The 17,568-nt window shown below is 32.9% G+C and overlaps 1 protein-coding gene across 1 annotated transcript in view; it reads left to right on the top strand.

Moving 5' to 3' along the window:
- Positions 1–6,355, top strand: part of LOC113549281 — a 33,809-nt gene extending 27,454 nt beyond the window's left edge. The window contains exon 3 of the mRNA XM_026950507.1: positions 2,949–6,355. Within this exon, the coding sequence (XP_026806308.1) occupies positions 2,949–4,417 (1,469 nt within the window). The 3' untranslated portion in view covers positions 4,418–6,355. The remainder of the gene's footprint in view (positions 1–2,948) is intronic.
- Positions 6,356–17,568: the final 11,213 nt, after the last annotated feature.

Below are 17,568 nucleotides of genomic sequence, written 5' to 3'. Positions count from 1 at the left end.
AATGGTGGAAAAAACAAAATTCGCGTATCGATATTCACTGAGATTATCCGAACAAGTACTCCTAGGTTCTGGAACCAATTACATACCGTGTACCTACCTATCTTTTTTCCCGCGATGGATGGTCAACGTTTAAGAGTAATGTCGTAATAATAGGCGCGTTTTATGGAACTGCAGTGTTTTTCCTCGTGTGTGTCCTGTCTCTCCTCGAACCCGACATCCTATTTGACAGGATTGCTTATTTTTTTATTTTAACATTAACTCGATTTTCCTTGAGCGACTTCGCACGCAGTGTTGGCATGCGCATACGGTTACTTTCACATCGCATTCCGATTGATTTTCGCACGACTCAAATACTAATGCACGCACACATTATATGTATTACTATACATATATTTATACACGCTAAGGAATTCATGGTCCCGATTATAATAATATGTAAAAGATAATACAAATATCCATTTATTTTCATGTTTGTTTGTGCGAAATAATGTTCAGGCCATGTCATCCACAGATCGATGTGTAATATAATTAATAATAATAAATATGAAGTATGCAACACTATATTATATATGCACAATAATATAATATGCCAACAATGCAACGTGTGTAATATACTTTAAAATAACCGAGCTGCAATTAATGCAACGGTTTGATATGTATGCATACATAAAAATGCTATGTATTGTCGATGAACAAAATATATTGTGTGATAGACACGTTTAATGTTATTTCAAAATCTATGTTTCTATATCTTACATAATATACTTACATACATACATACATATATATAGTACATCATAATCACATTATCGCTCATTAATTTATACACACCATCATTTTCAGTATATTCTGATTGCATACTTGACCTTCACCTTAGTCTTGGATACATAATATAATGTAATCGATTTTTGGACCGTGATAGAAACTGTCGGCGCGAAAACTTTTACGAGTAATCATAATAAGAGTGCCGAGTTCAATACTTATAGTAATTTATTATGTCATGTTGTATTCAGATACTTTTAGGTAGGTTTATAGTGTATGTATAATAATATCGTACCTTTACATTATAGACATTCTACGGATTTGGAACGTAATTTTCTCTACTATGAGTCTCTAGGGGGTGTGGCATACCTATATGGACAATAATTTAACGTTTTGCGGGTACTCGTCGTATTCACGTCAAAACAATAAGAGGTATAATATCGTCCATTAAAATAATAACAACGGTGTCCGATACGTGGGCTGGGTCACGCGACTCTCGCACCGATGTCGCGTCGTGGAATAAATCATTGTTAAATGAAAATAATAAAGAAAAAAGGATTGTCATCCGTACACGCCGCTGGTTCGTGTCAAAAACATTGTACGTATACGGTGTACACTAAAGAAATGGAAAACTTTGTTCCAACCCGATCGTCGTTGTCGTCGATACGCTGCACTATAATGTCACAGAAAGAACACACCGGAACGTGTGTACGCGCGATCGTGGTGACAATCTATATAAAATACGTACATTTGACACAAAACCTTGAAATTCATCTATTTTCTTTGAAATATATTGTCCGTGAACCGTGACTACATTGATTTGTGTGTCCGAACACGTTGTTTTATAGGTGAATATGTTGCTGGCCGCATTGTACTAGTCGTCTCAAGGCGGTGTCCTGTGGCGCTTTAACCTTCTTTTTATTGAAAAATATAATATACAGTATTATTAGGTCATAGGATTCCGATATAGAAATGCCTATTAATTGTTTTTAATTACCGCGCAGAGTGTATGGTATCTATCCAACTTTATTTATATTTTTGTCAAACGAAATGTTCCAACGACCTTGTAAGAAATGATTGGTCCCGCAAACTTAGTTAACTGCGGAGGAAGGATATTAGTAATAGGTATAGGTCATAATACAAGAACATAAATGAACTTGATAATATTTGAGTTCAAAATGTATAAGAATATTATCTTTCTAAACATTGTTATAAAGTTATATCACTACGCATTATTTTATTCAGCAGTTTTCATCCAAAATTATATTCAGGTGTGTATGAATGGGTGTGCGTCTTTATAATAATAAAAATGATAATAATTTATATGTGGTGAAAAATCTTCTCAAGTTTCTGCAGCCACAAGGCACCATTCTGAGTAATCAGAAAGCCATCGTTGATTATTTCTTTTTACGAATCCAGTACGGATGTTTAATCGAAATATTATTGTAGTGTTGTCATCCGTATACACTACCTCTGTCACTACCTATACCACCATGGCAATCACCGCCTACACCACACCTACGCTGTATTTATGCGACGTTCTGATTGCGGAACCGGTATTGGCACGCGCTCGCAATAACAAGTTACTTAGTAAGGATCTACAAAAGTACGGGAGGGGTGTGCAGAAACTAGGAATCGTGATCTGTGTGCGATATGACATATTATTGTCTGTTTGCACGACAATGGATGCGTTAGCTTGGAAAAGTCCGCGCATAATAATAATATTATAATATAAGTTGGCTGTTGCCAAATTGAGAGTACTTCACGCGAACGAACTGTTCTACACTTGCGTGATGAGAATATTGTAACTAACTAATGATATTATATAGTATTATACACATACGTGAACAACGAAGGGTGATGATAATTATGTTGAGAGCTCTAGAAATAACAACTACTGAGTTTATCGTCTTCGTGTGTACATATTATCTGTCCACCGGTAATGTTTACAATTGTCTACCAGTAAAATATTATAATAATACAATATTACATCTATCGATATATTCACGAACATTTCAAGCGATATTATTCGATGTTATGTATTTAGTCGTAAACTTGGTATCCAGTTTGCGGTGGTTTATTGTACCTATTACAAACTGTATTAACTATATATTCGTATTGTCGTTATAGTTCTTCCAAACCTCTGTTCTTAACCTTATTTAATGTTTTAATATTTTTCGTTTTAGGTGAAATGTGCGTGGAGAAGCCGTTGTGCAGTCTTTGGAAAAACTACACGTGCAATCAGAAACCGGACGTGCACATGAAGCTGACTATCACGCAGTCGGGTCTGAAGGCGTTTACCAAGGAGCACGGGCTAACCGAGTACTGGAGCCACCGGGTCACCTATTGCCTGGCGTCACCGCAGTTCCCACGCATATTCTGTTGGGTGTACAGGCACGAGGGCCGCAAGCTCAAGCAGGAACTCCGATGCCATGCAGTCGTGTGTACCAAGGAGTCTGTAGCCAGGCAAATCGCAGGCCAACTGCGTGGACGCCTAGCGCAAGCACTCAGTGAGTTCAAGCGAGACAAGATCAGCCGGCAGAACGCCCGACTATCACTGGCCAACAGCGTGTACGAGAACCCATCACTGCCCCGGCGAAAAATCCTGTTATCCACCGGGTCGCATAATTACAGGCCACCGTTGGAGCGGTCCAAGTCGGCGCCGCGGCTCGTGTCCATCGAAGAGAGCTTGGAAGAGGATGACGAACCGACCGACTCCTGCGCGGCGTTTAGGAGGTGCCGGGCGGAGAACCGGTTGCGGACCGGCACGCTGCGCAACCGGTTGGGCGGACTTCATGGTTATAGGGAGACAGCCGCTGCCACTGCCGCAGCCATTACTGCCGCCACCGTCGCCGCCGCTACTAATTCCGCAACCGAAGCCACTACCGACGCCACTGGTATGGTGGACGAGATCGAAAACCGCCTGGCCAAAAACCTGCAGCTCGAGGACGATGGACTAACCGATGATAACGCACAACCATCTCAAGACGTAGATTGTGCTTCGGTTGAATCACTACCGTCTTATCGAGACGTCCTAGCCGTAGATCAAGAGTCCACTTCGTCCTCTTCGTCATCGACGATTTGTGTCGAGCAACAGCAGCATGAACTGCTTCCCAAATACAACGAGGTAATTGTCGACTGTCCACAAGGTCCGGAAGACGTGTGCTACAAATATAACAGCCTGGTCCGGGATCGGAAGAGGCTATTCGAAAGCATAGGTGGAGGTGTGGGTAAACGTCGTGATCAGTTCAAACGGATGAGCTCGGACTCGGAGTTGCTAGGCGCCTACAACAACCTGGTGAAAAACCGAAAGCTGTTGTTTGAAGGCTGTTGCCCAGACGACGATGGTGATGATGATTTAGACGTGGACGAGGAGGACTTGGATGAGGACAAAGACTGCGGATATCCGGATGACGAGTCCACACCTAGCTTACAGAGCATATCCAGCGGTGGGTCGGATGCGTGCAAGAAGATCGCCATGGACCTGGACTCGCTTTCAGAGGAAGACAGCGATGAGAGTGGTTACGTGGAGGCGCCGCCATCACGTTGTCCTGCTGATGTAGCTGACCATGTCGACAAGGAAAAAGAAATGCACAGACGCAGCAATCATGCTGTGGTCGCCAGGAACGCTTCTGCTCGACGGGTCGGCGCATAAAAACCACCCTCTTAATACCATGTGAAAAAGACTTTTTTTTTAAATTTTATTATTGATTTTATCATTTTAAACGCGTCGGTAGTGTATCGCCACTGTGTGTCTGGTGTATACACCCCAATACGATACGATACATAATAACGACATGAAATGTTTTATTATTATATTATTATATAGTATATATCAACTATTATTGTTATTATTATTGTTGTTGCTATTCCAAACGTGTGTGACCCCGGCGTGGGCGTGCGTTAGCTGAACAAGAAACAAGGACGTCGAGAATGAACGAGCGCAAAGCGTTAGTAGAAAAAAAAAATTTTAAATACCTACTGCGAGAACAAGCAACTCCGTCGTCGTCATAGCAGTTGTTTTTGCGTGGAAGAAATAATCGTTACAATACTGCAGATAACTCATCGTGAAAAGCATTGCCTGCGGACAAAAACTTGTTTTTTCCATCATTATTATTATTACTATTACTTTTAACATTGTAAAAAAAAACCAACCAGTTATAACGTATTTATTTCATCTTTTTCGTTTGAAATTTAATATACCATGGCTTTTTGTCATCGTTTGCCACTCGCTCCCGCACGTCACGCTATTATATAACACTATAATAATAATAATAACAACAACAATAATTGTATCATAGATAATTATTACGTTGTGTGTACGTTATACGTACGTTCATATTTTATTATGTGTAAATATCACAAATCGACCTAGTCAAGCAATCGTATTATTAGGGATTAGTATTTTTAGGTTGCAAATCATATGTTTTATAGTTTAATATTATGTATAAGTATATATGTATATGTGTGTGTGTGTTGTTAGGAGGAAAAAAGGATAGAGCAACAGGACAGCAAGAGCAAAACTGTTTAGTTAGGCCTTTGCAAGCCAGGTCCAAGTTGACATTTTATTGTCTTGGACGAGAAAGTAAAACATCGTATATACCAAATAAGGTGCTAGCTATAATTTATCGAATTAGACTTTTGATTATATTATATTGAGTGGTAGATTCTGTTTAGATAGAGGTGTGGACCCAACCCCATACCTATTAAATTATAATATATCAATTATATTACGCTCACATTTTATCATCATGTACTTTGTTTTATACCTGTTCGAACAAAATACGTCTCTTAAAATTTTTTGAAAATATAACAATTTTAATCAACTTAGTTTGACAAACGACGCGTTTCATATTTTTTCTATTTTCTCCGAAAATTCATTACTATAAAATGTCAACCGACGTTCCTATTGCCTTTTTTAATGGTAGATTTTTATTTTAATGAAAATCAGAGTCGAACAAAAATTGCTTAACACTCCGTTTGTACAAGTATACTATTAGCGTAGATATAATATTTTATATACTAGGTAAGTTCTATTTCGTTGTGTGAATTCTACTTTTACCAACCTGATTGTCGCGGTCGTGATATAATAATATAATATGTATTAAATTGAAAATAAAATAATGCCGTTTAATACGTATTACAGGTGTATCGTAGATAATAAAATAATTACAAATTGTTTGAATCCAATTCAATATTAAATGTGATGTACTGATGTATCTAGATAGAATAAATACGAAAATAGAAATGTTAAACTATTAGGTAATGTAGATATCACATAAATACATATATATGTTACGTAAGTATATTATTATATTGCTGCGCAATGTTAATTAAGAAAATTATCTGATTATTTAGACTTGTTTGAAATATTATCGCGTTCATTAATGAACTTGAAAAATAATTATTTAATGTTTTTGTTTTATCATATTATATTCTACCAAAATGCAATTTGTACGTTAGATTATTACGTATTACCTATAATACGTATATGTGTGTGTGTGTGTACCTATAGAGTAACCGTGTAATATTTATGACGATTATTATTTTGTAAAACTCATCATTATTATTTGCATTTGTATTGTATTGTATTTTATTATTATTTTTTTATTTTTTTTTTTTTTTTGATAGTTAAATTAAATTGTTATTAAAAAAGAACAAGTTGGTTGTAATATTTTATCATCCTTTTTGACGTTTGCCGTCGGTCCATGTTGACAATTGTTATACTATTATTGCTATTATTATCTCGTCCGGCTGTCGTTGTTTGTCGTTGTGGGCTAAAATTTAATACTAGGCAAAATTATAATAATAATATTACTATGCATAATATCGTAAAAAATATCGTCTCGGAAACCGCAACGATTCGACAATGGATCGATATCGAATAACCCGATGACTACGACTGGGGCATGGATTTCGTACCATGATACGCTATATGATATGCATTTCCGAACGTAATATTATTACCATATTTTTTCCGACAAAACACACGTCGGAGGGCTAATAATACGAAATAATACATCGTAATGAACTACACCTTTGTGGGTTTGCGCGTATTCGTTGTATACCTACCTCTAGGATATTGTTTTGCAATCGCACGGCGCCGCTCTGACGGAATAACAAGTTCGTCCATTTCGTGTAATAATTATAACTGCCTAAAATTATATTATATTATTCTAGGGATAAGAATTATAATATGTCTTAAAAATATTGTTTTGTGCATTTGTTATAGAAAAAAAAGAACTCAAGTAGATATGCATTAAAAAAATAAAATACGCTGGCAATAGATATTATTAGGTGCAACGAATCAATATTAAAACATGACGCGTAATATTCAACATCTCGAGATCCGGCGGGCATAATAATATACTATAATATAATATTATTCGCACATAATACAATCCTCGTCGTGATGATAAGTACTCCATTGCTATGTGTATTTTGTATATGAAAATAATAATTTACATATATGATTTTATTAATTGGAATCCGTTCGGGTGCAATTCATCGTGGAAATGAATTGCGAAATACACGTGTCGGCCGACGTTGTAAATTCGCGGAATCCTAATGGAAACAATCCGAAATATCTGGTAATATATACCTATACACGTGCAGATTCAGCTATGCTATAGGACTGAGCATAATATATAAAATATTTTATATTTAGTAGGTCTGGTACAGTGATGGCGGGAAAAGTTCTCGTGGGAACCTATATAAAGTATAATTTTATTTTATAATACTATAATATCATACATTAGTTGAAGAGTATTTTCGACAAGTGTATCCGTGTGTGTAAATGTCCTAATTTTTCGTGACGCAGACACGTAGTATATTGGGTATAGGGGTTGGGCCGAGTATAGATACCCAAAGATGTTTTCTGCCACTGCTGTTGCGTGTACAAAAACTAATGAGCTCTTTGGCGCCACTGCAGTAAAAACATATCTATGAGGTGTCTCGTCGTGCTAATGCTTATTGAAAAATTACGAGTGAGACGACGTGTGACGTGAATAATTATAATTATACTTCCTCACAAAATTTATTTGTTATGCTAAAACTCTAAATTAAAAATTAAAATATTATTATAATATTTGTTTAGTTAAAAATCTAAGATAACCCAACTTAAAAACGAAGTCGAGACTCATCCCCTGCGGTCGAAATTTCGAAAATTCCGAAAATATTGTCCTCCGAGACTTTGTATACATATATTCGAGAAAGTCGTTACGCGACGATTCGCCCACAGATAAAACGAATTATATATTGTGTGTTTAGTTTCTTGGGGCAGTATTGTGCATATTATAGAAAAATCGGCGGCTATAAAATATTGTCGCGTAACGCCATAGAATTATTACTATGCCAACTGTAGTGGCGTTCGCAAATACCTGCTTCTGTAGTCCACGTATAAGAACCTTGCTCAGCAAACACAATAACGCCGAATGAAAGAAAACGCAAACTGGTGAAGTCGCTATATATTATGCTGCACAAGCGCAACTAAATTTGTTCTCGGGTGACTCCGTACGGTTAAACATTTTATGCCAACCCATGGGGAGCAAAGACCTATACACCCTCCGGTAGCTTACTTTATTAAACAATATTTTGTATCTTACAAGATAACTATGTGCACCTGATTGATACGTTGTTATTGTTACACTACAGAATTGTTTCGAGCGGTAATGCACGACTGCGAACGGTTCTTATCGGGGTGACCTTTTTAATAACACGATTATAGTTTAACAACGGACCCCCGAAAACGACATGACTGTACTGCGAACGTATGTTGTCAAATTTATAAATAATACTTCTATAATATGGGAATTCTGAGCGTGTTAAATGTAGGTAGTATGTTACAAATCGTTTCTGTTAAATACTATACAGTATAGTGTTAATCATTGTTATAGTAAAATGTTTTTGTTTTTTTTTTTATATAAACTATGAACCATGGATAACTGTCAAATTATACCATCAGAACGTGGTAAAAAATTAATTATACACAAAGCGAATGAATACCGATTTAGGCGACACCGAAAAAATGGGATTATAAAATGGTTAAGTACAAATAATGATTGCAGCGCAAGTATTTTAACGATATCAAACAAAAAATCAATCTGTGAATTTTCTGGTGAGCATATTATATGTGCTAAGAACTCTATGCAAAAAATTCAAGCAACACAATATACGTTAAGCCTATTATCAAATTGGCAATCGTGTTTCACCCGTTCCGAGAGGGTATGTAGAAGTGACACCCATCTAACACGAAATAAATTATAGAACAAATGAAAAACGATAAATAAATAGTGCTAGCCAAGGTACCTATTAGATAAAATCAAAAAGAAAATAACCGCTAATAGAAGGTACTGCGAATTTCGGTAATATTATTATATTATAAGAGGACAGAAGTCCTTCGATGTACCCACTATATTTTGTTTTCTCTCTATCTCTGACAAACGCTCTACATAAAAAAATTAAGTTCAATTGAAGAATCGCGTGTTGTTAGTTTTATTATAATATTATAATCAATTAATGGTGTTCGTAGTTTTATACCTATATTGGCATTTTACGATTTTCAATTTTACTGTAGTAAGAAAATGTTTAAATCGTAATATTTTACTACCTATTCGTAACTTGCATACAATTTATTGAAATGTAACACAAATACTTAATATACGATAATTTACTTATCTTTAATGAGTTTAATAATAGACCAATTCACTTTAACACGTTAAAGGTATAACAGAACAATATTGGTTTTTCTGTACGCAAATTTACTATATTATGTGCGTGTGGTTCAGAGAGAGAAAACAAATATATCACTAACATACTCTTTATTAATCATACATTTTAATGTCAAGTATAAATAGTTAATAGATAATCACAATATGTTTAATTTACTAGTTTGTTGCAATTGTTTAGGTTTTAGTGGTGTTGATAAAAAATATTTATCAATAAGCTAAGCCCTACTCGCCAAAATTACACCTATGCTCTGCAGAATGTTAGGTTTTGAGTGTCCCAATGTCGTCAACGCCCAATGAGTAGGTTACAAATTAATGTATCTATAAACTAAATTTAAATTGATTAACAAATAATTGCATGCGAAAACACATTTCTAAATGGAGACATTCATGATAGCCTCTATTCCTAAGGATATTTTATAATTCAATATAATAATTTAAGTAATTTATTTTTACTTTTTATATTAGTAGTAGGTACAATAGGTGTACGTTCATCGTGTGCCAAAAACATCGCATAAGCATAATACCTATAATATTTAACATTAAATATTTATTTTTTTCAACTCGAAGGTTGTTTGCTACGACTACAATTCTCCATTCCAGTCAATTGCTGCTCGCTTTTTATTTTAATTCCTTAAAAGTTTTGATTATTTCATCACTTATATTTGTCCTATATACGAGGACACCCTGCGGTTCTCTTTCCTTCAATTAAGCCTTCTATAATTGTATTATGTAGTTTTTCTGAGTGTCTCTAACCTCAGTACATGTCCAGTAATTTCCCAATGTCTTGATCTAATTGTTTTTATGAAGAACACATATTTTTTTTTAACAATTCCAAATACTTTTTCGTTTGCTTTCCATTTTCGCATTTCAGGTGTAAGTAAGTATCAAAGTAAAATATGTAATCAAGATAATTTACAAATCTTCTCGATTTTAATATATTTTTCAAAATTTTAACTTAAACGTTTAAAAAAAAAAATGTAATTGATTGATATTTCTTAACTTTTATTAACAAAAATTAAAACTTCATTATAACTGACGATTCGAGAATTTTTTCTGGTAAAAGATATATGTTTACAGACACATCCAAAACAAAAAACCCACACAACATTGTTAAACCAATACGCATTCATCGTTGCGTTCAGAATTCAAAACAACTCATATGATCTTATGTTTTCGAGTAAAATACGATACCCACTAATATCGTACCTATTGCCGAACGTACATACATGAATAGCATTTAAACACTATATTATATACTATATTGTGGTAACTGGTAAGTGATTTCAATTGCACGAGTCTTCGTTGCAAATTTACTATTTATTTTTTTATTGCACGTTGCGAATAGTGCACGTGTGATGTGTTGATTTATATAATAGGTATTATAACATATTAGCATTATAGTTTATCGCCATTAGATGTGTCATACACGCACACTTAACATTATGTATATGGTTTAATGTAATTAAGATAATATGGCCATAGTATATATGTTATTGTTGGATTATATTCTATACGCCGTTCAAGTGCTTGATATACGTGATAATATATTATATTATACAATTTATTGTATTATTAGGTATATGGGCGGGTGCTTGACAAATAATATCATTAATACCCGTAACACGGTGTGAATAGTATGATGTAGAAAGACAAATATTTGTATTAATAATAACGCTAGTTAGATAACTGTCGTGACCCGACGATGAGTACTAAAAGAGGCACTATATAATAAATTATTATCAAACACCTAGGTAGATATATTGACAATAGTAATTCGGCACCTAAAATTTCTAAAATCGCGTTTCATGCCGTTTATAACACTGAAGCTGTTTGTCATATTGTTCTATACGCCTATAGTAGATGTGAGTGAGTGTGTTTGTGTTTGTTAAATAGCTATGGCAATTATATTATACAATATACAATCAATGACGACATAGGATCTTTAAAGGCAGTTTTAACTTTTGATAAAGTAACGTGGAATTGGGACGATTGAATGTTGAGCGAGCGTTTAAGCAGGTATACTTACGACTAGGGGGTATGGCAGGCTTAGGAGTCATTTTTCCGCAGTCCAGGACAGCAATAGTAATTGATTAAAGCCAAGTTAAGTACTTAAGTGTATAAATAAAGAATATAAATCCCCATCTCTTAAGCTTCGTTCACAAAGGAAACTTAACAAGTATACAATCTCAGTCTTAAACAATAAAAATAACAGCGATGCAGGTACTATACCATAGAGGATTTATTGAAATAATATACTTATATTATATTATATAATAACATACTAGCCGATCTTGCGCGGCATTGCTCGTGACAAATTAAATTCCAGTGGATTTACCTCTCCTTAAACTCCGTTAAATGTAAACTGCGCAAATATTTTTAAGGTAAAAGATATTTTATTATTTGTATTACATAGCACTACGTATGCTAAGTTTAGAGAAAAATCTGACCGAGAAATAACTTTTTTATTTTTATTACGACTTTTTATATTTTTTTTAACCCCATTAGGGGATGCATTTTTAAATCTTTCATAGTGGTTCTTTACGTCATAAAATAAAACTACACTAACCCAATTGTATACTCATAGTTTCAGTGGTTCCAGCTAGGCCATGATTGATTAATGAGTCAGAACATGTTTTTATAGATAAATATATTTACGGGAACGTCGTATCACCGTCAATTGTAGTAATAGATTTTTAAAATGTGCTCGTGATAAAATCGAACAATGAATTTGCTTAGCACTGCGATAAAAATTGATAATAATAATGAATCATACGTGTGCGTATAATTGTTTAGCAGATAGGTTAGGTACTATATTGTGTATGTGAACTACCTACACTACGTTAATGTACCTATAGCAATGTAGTCCAGAATCATTGTTAAAAATTAATTACAAAGTTGTTGCGTTTAGCAAAACTTGCAATATATTATAATAAAAATTATTTTGAAAAAATGTATTTCAAATAGCTTTTTACTTAAATCTGCGCGTTTCCAAATTTTCTTTTCAAAAACCTCCAGCTGCAAACCTATGAATATATAACCTAAAACAAAAATTACGATTAGGTGAGCCGGATGGGAGCCGCACCCATGAGAAGAATATCTATGCACGCCTATGTAAAACATAACTCGTGCAAGTAAGCCGATAGTATTTTCCCTGCTCATATATAATAAAATATGTAATAAGTATATAAAATTGTTTTCACGGTCTGTATACTTGCATTAAATATCACGATAAAATGTTATAATATTATGTACCGTGGATCGCACGTACGCAGTACGCACACGGTCTTCCGCCATTATTGTGTAATAACAATAATAATATCAATGTATGACGATATAGGTCCATATACAGGAAGAAGGGTTCAGATGCTTAGACGGAGCTGGGACGTTAAATATGCGGAAATCGGCGAAGCCGACGATTACATATACCTACTGATATTATATCATAATATACGTATAATAATGATGATATTATATTTTAATATGCATTTTTGTTACCAATGATAACGATATGATAATATACAAGTAAGCACGCCTCCTCGTCGACTTTCACTCGACGGGAGTTTAAAAAAATATCGTACATATATATGATATAACAATATTCTTATACAGGACATTCCTTAGTAATATATAGATTTAATTTTCTTTGTATTATAATATAGGTACTGGAGAACAGGAACGGAGAGAATGACCTGCTGGCACAGTGGCACATATATAAATAGTTTATAGATTATATTGGATAAACGCGTCCGGTATCATAATATATCTAAAACGCGAAACGTTTATTGATAAAACTTCGTGTACCGATATAAACATAGTAATAATTTAATGAACGCATTAATATGCTCAATAGTTTATATACCTACTAAACTCTGGTGTGCGCCGATTTCTGACCGTGATTAATTCGAAATTTATATTAACATCCGAACATTTTCGGTGGACGATAGTTGATTTATGTGAAAAAATAAGAGGTAAATAATAACGCTGAATAAAACATTGAATATTATGTTCAACATAATTGGTGTTGAATAAAATTCCGATCCCTCTCCATCATAAGCATTTTGAACTGTCCCGAGTCTTGTGTATACATTACATAGTGGAACGTTTATAATAATATATATACTTAATATAATACCCAGGACTATTATATATTGATAGGCACGATGGTTATTATTGATCCGCGCAGACTTATGGTTATTGAAATACGCGTATAGCAGCTATAATTTCATGACCTATACATCGCGTGTATATATTATTATTATTATATTACATTGGTATTGAGAACGGCGGTGAATTAACACGTGGCTGACGCCTACAAGTGTGTGTGTGTGTGTGTGCGTGGCGGGTGAGAGGAACCCGATGAGCAATGACTGTTTATACATATATGATAATATGTACCTCTATGTATCGTAATATGTGAATGAGAGATTTACGTACCTTTATATTATTATTATTATTATTATAACGATAGTAATATTATGATATTGTATGCATATAGATATATAGGAGTGTCCCGCGGCCGCTGCCAAGTCGTATACGCGCCGCGACCGTGTATCGTAATGTGGCGCGCACAAAATAATGATAATTAATACGGTAAAAAAAAATGAGCGTGAGCGTGCGTAAATATATAGCAGATAAATAATATATGGGTACATGTTATTATAATATGTGGCATACACAGAGTCATTCAAATTATTCGTTATAGAAACTCGGTAATGGGAATTTCATTGACATCTCTTACAATCCGCGTATATAATATTATAGCTATACATTTTGCAACATGGAATTTGGACGACTCTCCTGCCCATCCTAAACCGTGAGTACATGTTATTAAATTTATCTAGATATAGTCTGTACAATGTACGTAACACAGTTGTATATTTGATAATATACTTAACCCAACACGATGATCACATGATGAGAATTTCTCTCGATCGTTTTCATACGTTTTAAATCACTAAAACACATTTATTATGCAATTGTTCAGTTACGATCACTCTTAAAACTCATATACTCTGATAATTCATCTGCAAAACATTATAATTAAATTATTGAGCATTTAGGTATATCGTGTCGGTTATAATAAAGAAAATTTTAAAGGTATGAGTTATACTTTTATTTAAATGTATTGTATAAAAAATATGCTATACCTATCTTTTAAATAAGCATTTTTTACTAGATTGGATCCCTTTAGAATAAAAGCAGAGTATTAAAAATTTTATATTAAGGCGAATTATGATAATAGTACCTATAGACTACAAATGTATTGATTATTTTCAACAGACTTATTTCAGTTGTCTGAATATTAATTTTAAGAAATATGTAAGAATAAATAATAATAATTATATAAGTAAAATTTTAACCATTTTTGTTCATTTATAGAATACAATTGAACGAAACAAACTTTTTTCGTCTTTGTATAAGTATACAAGGGTGATTGTATAAATTATTCTCATAGTTTAAATGATATGTACATTTTTCCGATGGTAAACTCTCTCGGGTTTATAATAATTTAGTTTGTATCATTATAATTTAATGTTTATGATAATATGAACATACACATTTAAAAAAAATCACGTATATAAATTGCACTATTTCACGCAGTAAACCTCAACCTTGAACTTCTAATTTTATGATAACTTAGTTATATAATGCAATAGGTAGGTATTTCATGTAAATATAATGCTGACCCGGGAGAGTTTACCATTGGAAGAGTTTATTATCTTTAAAAATCATGTGATTTTATCAGCGCCCATTTATATTAATACATTTTCTTTCGTTTAATTAAATAACTTTCTGCTTTCAATACGAGCTTTACTTATAAAACGTAAATAAATCAATTGTATATTATTTTTATTATGTATTTTATATATTGTTTAATTGTATTATTATTGTTATTATTATTTGTCAGTCACGCAAAAAACATTTTTCTCATTATACGGACCACGTTAGATGAATACTGATAATCGATAGTTAATTAAAATTTCAGTTAATGTACAATTATTTTTTTATATATTACAGATAACTGATGAGGAATATGAATGCTTAAAAAAATATAACGATAGAATAGAGTAGACAGTGGTAACTTAAATAATACTGACTACTGAGGTGAGAAAACATCTTACCACGTGACCAACAACGGGTTAACACTGATCCGTAAAACTTATTTGTTAGATGTATATAATAATATGTTGTCTTATAATATTGTACCTATGTGTGACAGGTCCGGATTTGGGCATAGCCGCATAGTGGGCTCGAAAATGCGACACCCGCTGTGGCATTTTACGTCGAGGAAAAACGAAGTGGATTAATGTATCAACATATTATGCCGAATAAGACAAGTATATCATACACTGGTGAAAGTTCTTTCTCTCAGTCGGAACATAAAACAACAAAAACTGCAAACATCTGCGATGACTCAGCGGTACATACTTCAAATTATATATAAATTGAAATGAACTATATGGAAAAGGATATTTTAAAAACAATTAGTTTTTGTTGTTGTTGTTGTTTTATTGAAATATTTGCACAATACCTACACATAATAATGATAAGATTAGGTGTTCATTATTTAAAATGTATTAATATATATATTATTATTATTTATCAATAATAAAATATGCAATATTAAATAGCACTTACACTAATGATAATTCGGATAATATGGGTACTGTATACGGAGAATGATTTACAATTTCATAAACGTTAAAGACTTAAAGTTAAAGTGTAATCCTATTATAGTATAAATTCCTAATGGATAATGCAATTAATGGAACTAGGATTACTTTAAAAATAATATATTAAAAATTACAATAAATTTCACACGATAAAATAATATAATATTAAAAATACAACAATAAAAAGAAAAAATGTTTATTAGTAAACTATGATTAATCATCAAAGACTAGTGAAATACACAAGTTGTATTTTAATAAGGTATAAATTAATATTGTTTTCGTCAATTGCAGTTGTAGAGGATCATTACAGCCTTGCAAATGTGACAATAATATATTATATTACCTAATATTATACAATATAGTCCATTGCGTCTTTCTACAGTTTATCATATAAGTTAAACGATAAATCACGGCTACTTGAACCTATATTAATATAGCACTTTCTGAAACACAGGCACCCGTCTCCGTCCCATTAATACGCACCTTATTTATTATATTTATACTATATTCATAAGTGGACTCGTACATTTATCGATCAACCGTCATCCAAAAAAAGAACATATGTTTTATCGAGTATCTATCCACAACCTCTAGATTTAAAGTCCAACAGTAGTACCGAACACGCATCTCAAGTGGGGTAAGTAGCTAGTAGTGTCTTTTCAAGACATTATACAAGTATTTTATGTTTATACATATACAGGGTGATCCACTTAGAATGTTCGCCCCTGGTTTTACTATAAATTATAATAATAGATTTATTAAAGTTTTGATTTTTGGAAATTTTAAATATACTTTTAGACTATATTTTAAAATTATTGAGATTTCTTGTACTACTTAAGGAATGCCCTGCAGTAATACCAATTTCTTGTTTTAAAATGAGAACTCTCTTTTTTAATACTGAATTATTTAGTAGATCTACCTAATACAAAATCAAATTTCAAACAAGTAGTTTCTCAGTCGTTAAAATGTTATATTAAGGATAATAGTTATTCAAAATGTTTCTAAAAAAATTTAAAAAATAATTAATATTGAATCAGTAATTATTATTCTCGGACCTTTTTTACATACATTTTGATAGTTGATAGATTAATAAAATCACTAAAAATGTTCAAATCACCATAACTTCCAAATAACATCTTTCAAATCTATTATGAATGATTAAATGAATAATTTATCATGGATCTGTTATACTCGGTGATTGATACACGAACTTAAATAACTTAAAAACAAGGTACTTGTACTACGTTAATATTTTCAGAAAAATTATCTGCAAAATGATTTACAATTTAACAATGGGATTCATTATTTCTTATTTAAAAAACAGAAGTTTGCATCACCACAGGACACCCCTTAAATAATTTAAGATAATATCTCAAAAAAACTTTTTAATTATTTATATAATA

Source organism: Rhopalosiphum maidis, chromosome 1 (assembly GCF_003676215.2).
Source record: "Rhopalosiphum maidis isolate BTI-1 chromosome 1, ASM367621v3, whole genome shotgun sequence".
In the NCBI taxonomy this organism is placed as follows: domain Eukaryota; kingdom Metazoa; phylum Arthropoda; class Insecta; order Hemiptera; family Aphididae; genus Rhopalosiphum; species Rhopalosiphum maidis.
Note: the sequence above shows the minus strand (reverse complement) of the source record. Positions and strands in the feature narration are given on the sequence as shown.